The sequence below is a fragment of the Tigriopus californicus genome, chromosome 12 (assembly GCF_007210705.1).
Source record: "Tigriopus californicus strain San Diego chromosome 12, Tcal_SD_v2.1, whole genome shotgun sequence".
In the NCBI taxonomy this organism is placed as follows: domain Eukaryota; kingdom Metazoa; phylum Arthropoda; class Copepoda; order Harpacticoida; family Harpacticidae; genus Tigriopus; species Tigriopus californicus.
This window is the reverse complement of record NC_081451.1, coordinates 1,497,778-1,510,837: the sequence shown is the minus strand read 5'-3', so window position 1 is coordinate 1,510,837 and position 13,060 is coordinate 1,497,778. Positions and strand designations below refer to the sequence as shown.

The following is a 13,060-nucleotide window of genomic DNA, read 5'->3' as shown; positions in this document are numbered from 1 at the left end:
AACAAATTTGCACGAAAATTTGCAAATAAGCTTTCCAAAACATAGGGAACAACATGCAGTGGAAAAATTCTACTTTGAGGGAGTTTCTGCCACTTTCTGCCACCATTTTCTGTGCCAGGTGGTCAAAAATGGCATTTAATAATTTCCCATCGAAGTAATTTTCTCGTTGGCAAAAGTCCACTTTGTAGGAATTTCTGCCACTTTCTGCCACCTGGTCAGAAATGGCTCGTATTGATTTCTCATCCCTGGCAACAACACGTTCCAGGGGGAGGGGGTTATTTTTGCCTTCCATATCAAGCAACACATAGATGAAAAGGAATATTGCATTATAATATCTTCAAGCACCGGTAATGGAGAAGCAGATTCTTGCCATGTCCATGCTGGCTCCTGATTAGTTGATCTTGAAAAAAAAACCAGTTGCCATTTTGGCCGAACTTTTCTGTTGGGAAAAAATGAGAAAAAGTTGGAAAATATTCGAAAAAGTTGAAAGAAAAAAAAAAATAGCAAGTGCGAAAAAGTCGAGAAAAAAAAGGTTGGGAATGAACGGAAAAAGCTATGCATGGCAAAAAAACGTTGCTGCCACGACCAAAAGGTCATTGTTAGTCCTGTTTATTGTCTTTTTCTGTTGCCAAATTCTAGAAAAACAATTGCATTCGCCGAATGACCTATTGAGCTTCTTCATTTTATTGACAAGAAATTAAATCTTCTGTTTTACAATGTTTGACATTAGGGCACTTTTTTAGTGATTCCAATGTTATGGTACAGTATACAAGTGATTCTTTTTGAGAGTCTAGTGCTATTGCTTAGGGTACTTTTGCTCACTTAATCATTAGATTTGCGTCCTATTTGATCCATAACTGAATAAAGTCCTTGTTCTGAGAAGTCAACTTTCTCTTTGTTACCTATCATCACAGGAAGAAAAGGAAAAGGTCAAAAAACTGAAAATGGACAAGAATTTTTTTGGGGGCTCCAAAATCCCAAAATTGGGGGAAAAATATTTTTTAGGTTAAAATCTTTTTGGTCGGACTCTAATGATTAGATTTTTATTTGTTGTCATCAAAGTGTAAGAGGAAGTGAAACTGAAAAACTGGTTGGAGGTTTTGAATATCGGGCTTAAATTCGTGGTTTTCAGAGCCATACAAATGTTTGAGGTTTCTCAATAATCAGTGTTAATTTGCAAAAATAAAGGATGCTTATTTTCAACCCTTGAAAGTGTTATGCGTTCACTTTTTCAGTTCAATTCATCAACGATAGTAAAAGTGATTTTGTGATGAAAACAACCCACAGGGAATGCTACTTGATTTCAAAAATAAATGTTTTAAAGAGAGCCCGTAGAACATCACGGAACTGAGAACCTCTGAACCCCGCAACCTTTGTTGAAAAAGCCCTGGTCACTTTGCCCAGGATGTTCTCTACTCGACTTAGCAACCGAATGAGCTGATCAATGATGGCTTTCGGGCAGAGTTCATTGCTGAATGATCTGACGTAAGAGCACATCTCATCGATCCTCCAGCCGGATTGGAGAAAACGTGCATTGAGCTTCTGAGTTTTAAACTCGTGCCTTGCTCCCTACTCCAGCTCATGCCTTCAAGGGGTAAACATTATTTTTGTATTTCTCTCTTTCTGTAATGCAAAGTTTCATAACTATTCGCCAAGAGCCTGTGTTTGTATAGTCTGAGTAGAAATTGACATTTTTGTGGGTGTTTTAGAAATGGCGCCAAACAGTGAGATTCATCCAGAGTCGATCCGTGTGGAGGATAAGGTCTACTCGGCCAAGAAGCTGGCCGATCTTCATCCTGGTGGTCCTCTTTTTATCAAGGTAAGGGCGCTATCTTTACCGGAAACCTCCAATATTGCCAAGATTAGGCTCTTGAAACATCGGACAGATAAATATGAATAGAGAGGGTAATTATAATGCTCAATCAAGTATCAATTTAAATGCCGAAATACATCCCTTCATTCTTTCTGGTCAAATTGAGCAACATTTTGGTCAACAAATGCTTGTCCCAAAAAGTAATGGGGGTTTTGGTCAGAAATTGATATGACCCATATTCCACCATCCTTGATTCATTATAGCTTTATTTCCATTGATTTGCCATGGAATGTGTCAAATGTAGGTATTCCCCGTATGTCGCAAATATTAGTCAAAAGACAGAAATTAAAACATGTCTGAAAGGACGTCTACCATAACGTAGAATCCATGAAGATCCATTTCCCCCATAAGTGATTATGACTTATCGCTAAAGGTGTTCAAAATGAACTCAGACAAAAGCATACCGAATCATTTAACATCAGGGCTTTCGTGGCAATAACTTCCACTTTGAGAGGAACAATTCGGCGAAAGATAAAAATCAATTTATAAGTACTCATAACCTACTGGCAACTTAGAGAGTGTACGTATGTGACCACAGATCAAGGAGCTGTGGAAAGCTAAGGAGCATGGTGTTGCACATTCAAACCATTGACAAGAAAGAAAAAAAGTGATAACGGATTAGTTAGGGGATTTTGGTGCATCTAAATCGGGGACCAGTTAAACCGATTGAAAGCAGCGCCTTTACAATCAGAAACTGCACACCAACAACTTCGCAGTTGTCACCAATTAACCACCAAAAACTGGTCTGTTTGGCTTGCTCGCTCTTGTTCCTTCAGACGGGTGCTTTTTGCTCAAACCAGACTTATTTATGACTACTTATTTTGGCAATTGTTAAAAAAGTATCTGTATTTGGAAATATCCATAGCAATTGCCTGGAAACCTTTAATTTCCATTTTTTACGAAAAGATAAACGGGGAGTAAATGTCGCATGGGAAGAAAAAAAGGACATGAGTAATGCGATTTTTGGGGGTGTTACAGGTTTTAAATGTAATGGGATTTACAACTCTTTTTCAGAAAAGAGGAATAAATCTATGGCATAACGAAAATAGTTGTGATTTAACAATTGTATGGAGCAGTCAGAATAAACACTTGCAATCCTAGAAACCCATTAGGGATAACAATTCTTAGAGCTTAAAAATATAGAAAATCATTCTATTTAAACATCAAGAAGTATTTGATCCGTTGGGAATATTTGAACATCGACTCAAAAGCCATCAAAAATCACTAAATGGTTACAAACTTCGCAATTGTGCTCAAATAGGTGCAGTATAATCTTGGAATATACAAACGATATGTAGCTCCCAAATTTTTCTTCTGTTCAAGGCGTTTTCTGGGCGGGACGCCTCTCAAGCGTTTCTAACGTATCACCGACGGCAGTTTCCTCATCAAAGAGTCAAGGAAGCTTTTGAAAGCACAGATGAGACCGTGACCTACTCAACGGATGATCACGCTGATTTTATTGACCTCTGCGAAAGGATTGAAAAGGTGTGCCAAATGTAGCAATCTCTAAAGTATGCATAAAAACGGAGAGAAGAAAGCAAAAAATCAAAAATAAACGGTTTGTAAATGGAGGCAGAGTCAATGGCTTAAAATGCAAATAAATCTTATTTGCAATAATTTGAAGTCAGTATTTTAGGTTGGTAGTTAATCAATGAATTGATTAAAAATTTCCCAATTAATTGCAGGTTCTGCCCAGGAACAAGTCGTTTGCGCCATGGCATTACTACGTCAAGGTGGCCTTTATCATGGGCTCCGTGTTCAGCCTTGAGGCTTACATGCACTATACCAAGAGTTATAACTGGCAACTGTTTGCCGTCATGGGCTGGTTTTATGCATTAATTGGTAAGTCATATTTTAAGGTCAGTGCCATAGAAACGCTGAAGGCTAACCTTTGGCAAAACTTGTGCTGCCAAAATCCAGCTCCCAAGAGTAGTGTGACAAATTGTGAACAGCTACCTGAGCATTGAGAAACTTGGCTTAGTGGTTAGCGGAATGTTCAATCTTGAGAAACGACCCTGGTTTGATTCTTCTCCCCGACTCTTCTCAAGGGTGCCTTTCGAATCTCTTTCCTACACACAAAATGAAGAACCATTCTAATACCGGACTACCATACTGCCAATCAAAAACTTTGATCATGTGATCACTAGGGCTGTTTAAAAACTGCAATTCAAATGGACAAAAATGCACTTCAAAATGCAACTGAAAGGCCAAATATTGCGAAAATCAATCAGAGAATTGCTGATTTTACTTTCCTTATTTACTCTTTTAAACATAACCATGAGCAAGATTATGAAAGAGCAATAAATGGAAAGGTAAGCAACATGCGGTAGATCATTGAAAAAGGGACCATGTTCTTTCATTATAAACAAGAAACCAAAGGAAAAAGGATAAAGAGCGCTAGGTTTTTAAAGCAAACCATTTGCATTTGCTTTGAACGAAAACAACTTGCATTATGGTGATTTTGAATGATTTCGATGCCGAACACATCAACCTGTTGGTGTTTAATAAAATACAAGCTAACAACTCTCATATTGGTCTTTTGGCCATGAACTAAAGCAATTATATTTTCAAATGGAAAAGATGAGGTCTGGAATGATTGTTCAAAAAGCAAGATCATCAAGCTGTTTAGGAACAAATCATTGAAAAACAATAACAGGCAATAAAAAAATATAAAAAAAGTTGAGTAACATATTTTTTTCAACACTTTCACTTTTTAGCGTTTTGAATTTAAAGTGTTAGAAATGCTAAAAATGCAAATAAATAAACTAATGCGAAAAGATCATTAAAACAAGTGGAAAATATGTATTTGCAAGTTTTGAAAAGGCCTAGTGATGTCGCTGCTGACAGGTCCAGATCTTTCATTTGAGCATGGTAATCCCTTTCCAGGATGTTGTCTCCTTTGGATTCAATCAATCACATTGATCAATTTGAATTCAAAGGCCTGAATTCACGCCTGATGCAAAGAGTCATCTACCAAACTTCCGAGTCCCAAAAGAGATTTTTTAAATACGAGTAATACCTTCAATTTAGAGCATACTTAGTATTTGGTACAGTACTCTTTAGAGGTAGGGACTTCAAATTTAATTTTACCTCAGTTTATTTCATATAGGGATGTGTTAAGTAGTGGCTCGGATTTTCAGCTGCGCTGCAAATGCCGCAGGAACTACTACCATAATTGAAAGCCATCCTATTTCTCCAAACTTTCAATTACCAAACTGTTGACCATTCCAAGAAGCTATTCAACCATGGCGTCAACGAATGCTAGTCCTACATCCTTTTTCCTCAAGCTCAATGTTTAATGTTTGCACTACTTCATCGCCGAGTTACTGTCCTTTTAGAGAAATATATGTGTAAACGAAACTGTGTGCACATACGTTAAAGTTGTCAAAATTTGGTTGGCTCATAAAGATGCGAAATGCGACAACAAAATAATTTGTGCCAAGATATTCTTTATGGTCATAAGTTAATTCATCAGTTCTTGCTTGCTCTTGTAACGTATAGTTTCTGGTTAGAACTGTTTGAACTTAGGTCAGACGTCGCCACTTTGTGACCTAGTGCTGTTTCTGAGGTTTCAAAATCGTTGCTCGTCCCATCAACATTTCTTGGCTTCCCGTCGACAGTCAACTGCAACTAAATATAACCGCTGAAAAACCTCATCGATAGTGCCTATTGGTTATAACATGATACGTGTTAAGTGCCCACAATTGCTTCCAGGTTTACTTTATCCCACTCACGCTTTTAACTTTGCTCGACAATTCTTGTTTCAGGGTTAAATATCCAGCACGATGCTAATCACGGAGCCATCTCGAGAAACCCGGTGATTAATCGCGTATTGGGCGCTTCTCAGAATTGGATTGGAGGCTCAGCCATTGCTTGGATCCATCAGCATGTGGTCCAACATCACATCCATACCAACGACGTTCATCTGGACCCGGACATTGCCGGCTCCATTTACATCCGTTTGAACCCGTTAAAACCCCTGTTGAAATACCACGTGGTCCAGCACATCTACTTCTTTTTCCTCCTGGCGCTTTACGGATTCTCTATTGTGATCCAGTCCTTGGGTAAATACTCATAGGTTATCAATATGATAGCGCACATTTAGCTATCATTGCTTAAAATTGAGATAGTTTAATTGGTGTGCTACATTAAATTGAAGTTAACTTAATTGAAAATATGCATGAAAACAAAAAAACATTCAATATATGCAAATAAACCTGTTTTATGCCATAAAATAGATAATGCATAGTTTGGCCGTCTCTACTGCTAAGGTATTCAGTTTTTTTGTGGATTGTACATTGTAAATTGAACACTGACAACTTGAGTGAGGATGATATAAAATCTAATAAACTACTGCAACTTCTATTGGAACGCAATTAATTCGCATTTTTGTCAATTTATGATAATGAATAAAAAAATACTTACAGTACACAGACAGATGTCTTGAATGGATTCAAGGCACGAAAACGTGATTACACAATCTCTGGAAACTATAAAACTATAAAATATGAAACTAACAAACGCAAAGTCATAAGTACATTTAAAAGTATTTTTCCTGTTCATCATATCGTGGTTGGAAATATTATCCTAAACATTTCACCTCTAGATGACGCCCTAATGAAGGCAAGCATTGGGCAAACAGAGCTTTAACATTTTTGATTTTATTTTTGCATTGATATTTTCGTAATCTATCCTTTGATTTTGAGTCCAATGAAGCCTCTCTATAATGCAATGAAGTTTTGGATTCTCATAGTTACCGTTTAGTCACAAGGTGAGGTCAAAAGCTGGACCAAAGGCTTAAGATTTTTTTTTTTTCAGCATTAGGTATAAAAAGTATACATTAAGGCAATAGAGCCACTTATACCAGACATAGGTTTATCAGTTGACTGTTCATTGCAAGATTGTGAAATGGTCCTGCAATGAATACATCTATCTCGTTTAGAGTCTAGTGCTCTTAAACAATGTCAATAGATTTGAAAAACGTAATTTCTTGTATCCAAATGATCTTTTAAATTCATAATCAAGGAAATACAAAAAAAAAATGTAGGTGAGATTAATGATTTCCTGGTAAACACTCTTTTCAGAGAACGTTGTGAGTGGAGCCCATCACACTCCCATGTCGCCATTGCTGAAACCTCACCGCGTCTTTGAGACCTTCATGTGGAGCTTGTTCTTCTTGCGATGGGTCATAACCCCTGTGTATCAAACTGGGACCTTTTTGACCTTGCTTCACTCTTTGCCTATGTACATGGTGGGGGGCTATTATCTCGCATTCTTCTTTTCCATCAGCCACAACTTCAAGGGAGTCCACATCCTGGAGGACACCACGAGACCCAGCAATAAGGAATCATCTTTTCTTTACAAACAGGTAGGACGAGGAAGACGACACAACTTTTTTATAGCATTCTTGAATATCTTGCATTACAGTCCTGACGCTACTCACACAAAAAAAGTTTACCTTTGGATCCGCCAGAGTGCGCTTCTTTGAAGTTTGTGAGCTAGTCTTGGACAAACATAGAGCTGATCGGGTCCATTAAAATTTATTTAGTCCATCAAAATGATTCAAAATGCAAAATTAAAAACAAAGATTCTTACTTATGTGATCTAGCTGGAGAGTCCTGATCTATATTGTCCCAACTTGTATCATGAAATTCAGCAAGAAATGTGCTTAATGGCTCCTAAAATTCCCCAATATTGTTGTTGAGGGCATGATTTTCCCAATTTCGGCTAACGTGCGTTTCGAGAGCATCTTACAGCCCTCGAGAATCCAAATTAGTTAAATCAATGCAATCCAACTCTCTTCTTTTTCATTGTAAAATTTACCTCCATAAATATTCATAGAGAATATGTAGGTGTTGATCCAGTGCCATGTTTTAACTTAGACTTGGACAAGTTTTTGACCAAACATCAAGATCAGCCCGGTATTCAAGGGCTAGTCCAATTCGTCAATATTTGTTCGTTGGTGGTTGAGATGTTTTATAATAATTAATGTAATTACGAATTTATGAATTTTCCACCTTCAACTGTTGTACACATTTCTTAAGCGAATCATTTCAAGAGCCTTATTACCAGATTTGTATTGTCTCAGGGCTTCCATATGGAGAAAGTACAAGAGCAGAATAGAAAAATGGTAACCCTATAAAAAGTGAAAAAGTGGAGTTAATGGCAAAAGTCAGAGATTTCGTAATGGCCGTCAGAGGTCGTGTCAGTCGAGAGTACGTAGAAACCCAGGATGACCTAACGATCAGCTTCCGAAAATCCCACACTCGGGAATTGTTTGAGTAAGAGTTCAAGTTTAAGGTGCAAGAAGCTAGTTTGCCAATTTAAAAACCCTGGGCATTAAACAGGCTACAATTGGCGCAAAACCTTGCTAATTTGGAAATTCCGTTCCTAACACTTCCCAAATCTAAGGCTTTCCCCTAAATCTGGTCAACCTGAAGAACCCTGTGGCAAAGTGCTTGAAGTTATTAATGCCTCTATTAATCATTCCATTAATATCAGGTTAAAGTGGTCTTAGAGATTAGGTTTCAATACATGAGAAAAGGAGAGCGAGACATAGCTAGGTGCCCGTGAAAGACGTTTTGTTCTACCAGTAACAGCCGTTCTACGCCACGGTGGAGCTTTGCGCTTTGTTGGGAGATCTCCTCCCTAACTCACCCTGGCGTCAAACATCTGAACTCGTGCATTTTTTTCTTATTTGTCACACCTTTCAGTTGAATGTAAAAACATTTTTAATTACCAATACCCAATAGAAGAAAAGTTTGATTTATAAATGTGTTCTTCGCTCGTTTCAAGACCTCTTAGAATTGGCAACCTTCATTTCAAACCCCTCCCAAACCTGTGATTTTTGTTGCACTGTAACGGTCATCTCTTTGTTCTAGGTTGTCTCCAGTTCAAATGTGGGTGGACCGTTCTTGTGCTTCATGAATGGAGGCTTGAACTACCAAATCGAGCACCACCTCTTCCCGAGGATCAGTCACACCCATTACCCCAAGATCGCGCCCACAGTGAAGGCCTTTTGTCTGGAGAAGAATATCCCCTATGTCCATTTCCCCACCATTGGGGAAAACATCCGATCTTGTACCCAACATCTGTGGGATATGGGCTCGAATGAGACGCCCAAGAACGCCACAATTCAGGCAGCCAAGACCCTGCTCGTAAATTAGGGCTCGGAAAACTCCAGGGCTTTGAGCCTTGAAATGCACGTTTACTTTCTAATCACTATTGATGTGCTTTGTTTCCCGAAATAAATAGTTATTATTTGAAATTTTGAACGGGCTCAGTGTGGCCAATTGTAGATGTAACGTTAATTTAGATGTCTGGAACGCTGGTTGGAACGATGGAAGAAAAATGGACTTTTGAATATGTACTTTTTCTCTCGAAAGATGACAGGCAAAAACCTCGTCTTTTGGTATAAAAACAGTGTCAAAAAAATTGGGTCCGAAATCACAGAACTTGTTTCGTACATAAAAATGACATAGCCTATGCATTACATATTTCAACGCTTGCGGTGTATATCTAGGAGTCTGCAATTAGAGGTCCCAGTTTTCAGCTCGTTCGAACGACCGAAACCCGGGAAACCTGTTGGATCAGAAGTAAGACTCTCTCCAAGCTCGCAACATTGGGTTGGCTCATGCTTGTAAACGGCACAATCATGTGTGCCTGGGTACACATGTTCTGCACCTTGACCCCGACCTTTGGTCAAGCTAAGGTTTACAATACCTGTTTGAAGCGATATGGGAACGGGTTCGTTAAATGAATCACATTTGTCAATTTTCAACCTTTGCCTTCCACGTCCATGTTCCAGTGATTCATGAATTTCATTAGTGTCATAAATTACATTAATGCAAACGTAGCACACGTTTCAACGATTAAATACAATCAGTCTGGTGTCTTTGGGTTATTTACGAAGGAAAAAATCATCTTCCCAAGTTTTATAAAGACTTAAAAAACTTTTTCCACTCAATCCCAAGCCAATCCTTAACACACAACTATCTAGTGATCAGTCAATATCACTTCCACGTACTTCTGATCAGATATACTTTTCATATGGGGAGCAGTCAACTCGACTTTGCGGACAACTTGACCCAGTACAGTTAAAACAAAGCACGACGTACTTACTTAAAAATGATTTGAATTTGTGAAATCACACTTGAATTTCATAGTATAGGCTTACCCACGGACTTCTAGAGACATAGGCTGCAACCATTTTTTTGGTTTGGTTTTTCACGGGCTTTTCTAACCGCTGCAGGGAATGTAAACCCCAGTACTTTTAAAATGAAAAGTTATAATTCGTCTATTTATTACTTTTCAATCTTTATGTGATATTTGGTCTACCAACGAATTTGAGTTGGCAGACCAAGAACAAACCAGTCCTTGAATGTAGGGTTGATCTGGAATGCTATCTAAAACTTTGTCCAAGTCTGACTTGAAAGATGCTACCGGATCAACAAGGCCTATGTATTCCTTACGAATATTAGAGGGAAGCAAATTAAACAATGAAGGAGCCCGAGAATGAAGAGAAGTGGACTTCATTGTTCGAACTAGCCTGGATTCTCGAGGACTTGAAGGTGCTCTCAAAAGCACATTAAGCCTCTACGGTCACTAGAACTGACCCTAAATCCTGGGTTGGACAAAGCTCATGGATGCTTTTGATGACGTACAGTATCAGATACCTTTCGTACCTTCTCTGAACGCTGTACAGTCCCAACTTTCTTAGTCTCTTCCAATATGAGAGCTCTCTCATTCCTGTGATGCTCCTAGTGAAACATCTTTGGACTTGTTGGACCTTTGGCAAACCTGCTGAACTCATGGGAGCCCAAATGGGAGAGGCATATTCAAGATGGGTGTGAACAATTGAGTTGCACAGAGTTAGCATCGTGATACTATCTCTGGACTTAAATGTGAGATATATCCAACCATACATGTGAAAAGCTTTACCCACCTTCAACTGGATATGCACATCGAACTTTCCATTATTTTGGAGGACTACACCTAAATTTTTCATAAAATATCCTATCTCCTAAACCGCTCATGTTATTCCGAATAAGCACTACATATGACCCCAAGGTCTTGTTGAATAGATGAACTCAGCCCAGTTTGAGCCCAAACCTATACTTAGGGAGCTCAGGAGACATGTTCAAAGTTATGAAGTAAACACTACATAAAATTTGAATTTTCGGCCTGCCCTTGGTCAGCTACATAAGCTTTTGACGACATAACTTTGAAACGATGGACTTTGCATGTCAATGATAAAAAATTGACCGACCGTTAACTGAAGAGATCTACGTTTCTGATTTGATTACTTTAATTCGAAAAGTGGCTCAGAGTGGCTATGACCAAGAGCAGGCCGATTTGCCGGGAAGCTCGTTCGCAGTCCATATTTCTAGAAAACCGTGGCTCACAGTAGCTTCAATTTGTGAAAGATATTACCTTTTTTTGGTTCTTCCAATTAAAATTCATTCATTCAATCTTTTGTACTTGATTGACTTTATTTCAGCAATGATTTGTTCAAGAACCAACGGTAGCAAAAGAGCAAATAGTTAATTTACCTTTTGTAAGCATATTCCTCAGATTCTGGATAAGCAATGGCTTGTTTTCACCAAAAAAAGGGTGGTTGAAAGATACAAAAAGAGTTTACAAGCGCAGCAAAAGAGTTCCATTATGAATTGAGAAGTGTCCTTCAGCAAACTCCCTCTCCGCAAAAAATTATTGCTGCCTGTAATCTCTTTTCAGTTTGACCAATAAATACTCATATACATTATTTTACGTCTTTTTGTTGAATAGCATTATATCATTGGATCTTTTTTCATAGTAGCTATACTTGCTAGGGCCCTCCTATATTCAAATATGAGAAATCCGTAAATAAATCATCCTACAGTTACATGCGCAATAACCCGACATTTTTTTGACTCTTGAACATAAATTCATTTGAGTAATGAAACTGGATTGAGTTGACCGCCGAGTTGACTTGTCCACTGTGTCGAGTTGTCCTTTGGGTTGAGTAGCTTTGAGTCGAGATGTCCCCAGCCGAGTTCCAGTTGCGCAGAGTTGTCCTGGAACCTTTCGAACACATATTTGTTGTCAGCACCCGCATATGTTATTGAGAGCAAATCTTGGTGACTTTGATTGTAATTTGTTGATGCTTTAGCCAATTTCTTGTCAAAGAAATTGGAATTTCAAAAATAAAAATTTGGAAGCAGTGAATGGACTTCAAGCGGTTTCCCAAACGGAGCTAATTAATAGTTTGTTTTATTTGACCAGTTTTCAATTTTTACGGTGCTTGACGTCTGCGTTATCCAAATTAAACAAGATAGTTCAATGCATTCAATCTTAAGGATGAAAAAACCTCAACTTTAGGTTCAACACTAGATTTATTCCTGGATTTCCATCTTAATCTGAATTAGAGGGCTAATCAGAGAAACGACACTCACGAGATTTCTGAGATTGTTTGGCTCCCTCGCGGCTGCCTGGTGTGTGCGATGGGGATCGTCGGCTTTGAGCACATTTCGTTACGTGATTCTCAAAATCAAGTTCCGAATTCAGGGAGACAGTGAGTTGATGTCTCGTTTGTCTGCTTTGGTTGAAACTGAGTAATGCAAGAGAAGCTGATCAGCCCGACACCCTGCTGCCCATCTACCAAAATGTGTTCAAAGCAAAGTCTCAAGTGGCTTGGTTGGAGTGACTTTTCTCTGACAAGCCCTCTAGTCTGAATACATCCTCAGGTTTATGCTCAAGCGGCATAATAGGGGTTGAACAGTATTACATTGTTTCCTATTCTTTCAGGGAGCAAAAATTAGAGGAAATTTTCGATTTGGGCTGAATAAGAAAATGTCCTTTTAAGAGGAACTAACATTCCCCGTGGGACACGTTTTGGGGGGCAAATTGCAAGTTCCGGCGGGAGTCATACTTACAAGGTATATCAAATTTGCAGACATTTGCCTTGACGTTTGTAAACTTCCCAGAGGGAGTGTTTTCTCCACCGGCTTAGAGTAAGAGGCAAATACTTTTCAAAGCGCAACTGACTCTCAATCTACAAGCACAATTGCTTATGAATCCCTGTCATATTTTAGGACATTATGTTCAATCAATCTGTTCCTACCAAGCTTTGGCACAAAAATGACAATGACCGCATAATTTGGATTTTTGTTGCTGCCTTTTTTCCATTGGACGTTTTCATGACCCAAT

The 13,060-nt window shown here is 38.6% G+C and overlaps 1 protein-coding gene across 1 annotated transcript; it reads left to right on the top strand.

Annotated features, from left to right (window-relative positions):
* The first annotated feature begins 1,432 nt into the window (after positions 1 to 1,432).
* LOC131892367 (uncharacterized) lies at positions 1,433 to 9,147 on the top strand. The gene is made up of 7 exons (XM_059242205.1): positions 1,433 to 1,594; positions 1,710 to 1,819; positions 3,197 to 3,358; positions 3,559 to 3,715; positions 5,641 to 5,937; positions 6,958 to 7,241; positions 8,755 to 9,147. Exons 1-7 carry the CDS (start codon positions 1,582 to 1,584, stop codon positions 9,037 to 9,039), a joined length of 1,308 nt encoding a protein of 435 aa, XP_059098188.1. The 5' UTR covers positions 1,433 to 1,581; the 3' UTR covers positions 9,040 to 9,147.
* The last annotated feature ends 3,913 nt before the right edge of the window (positions 9,148 to 13,060 follow it).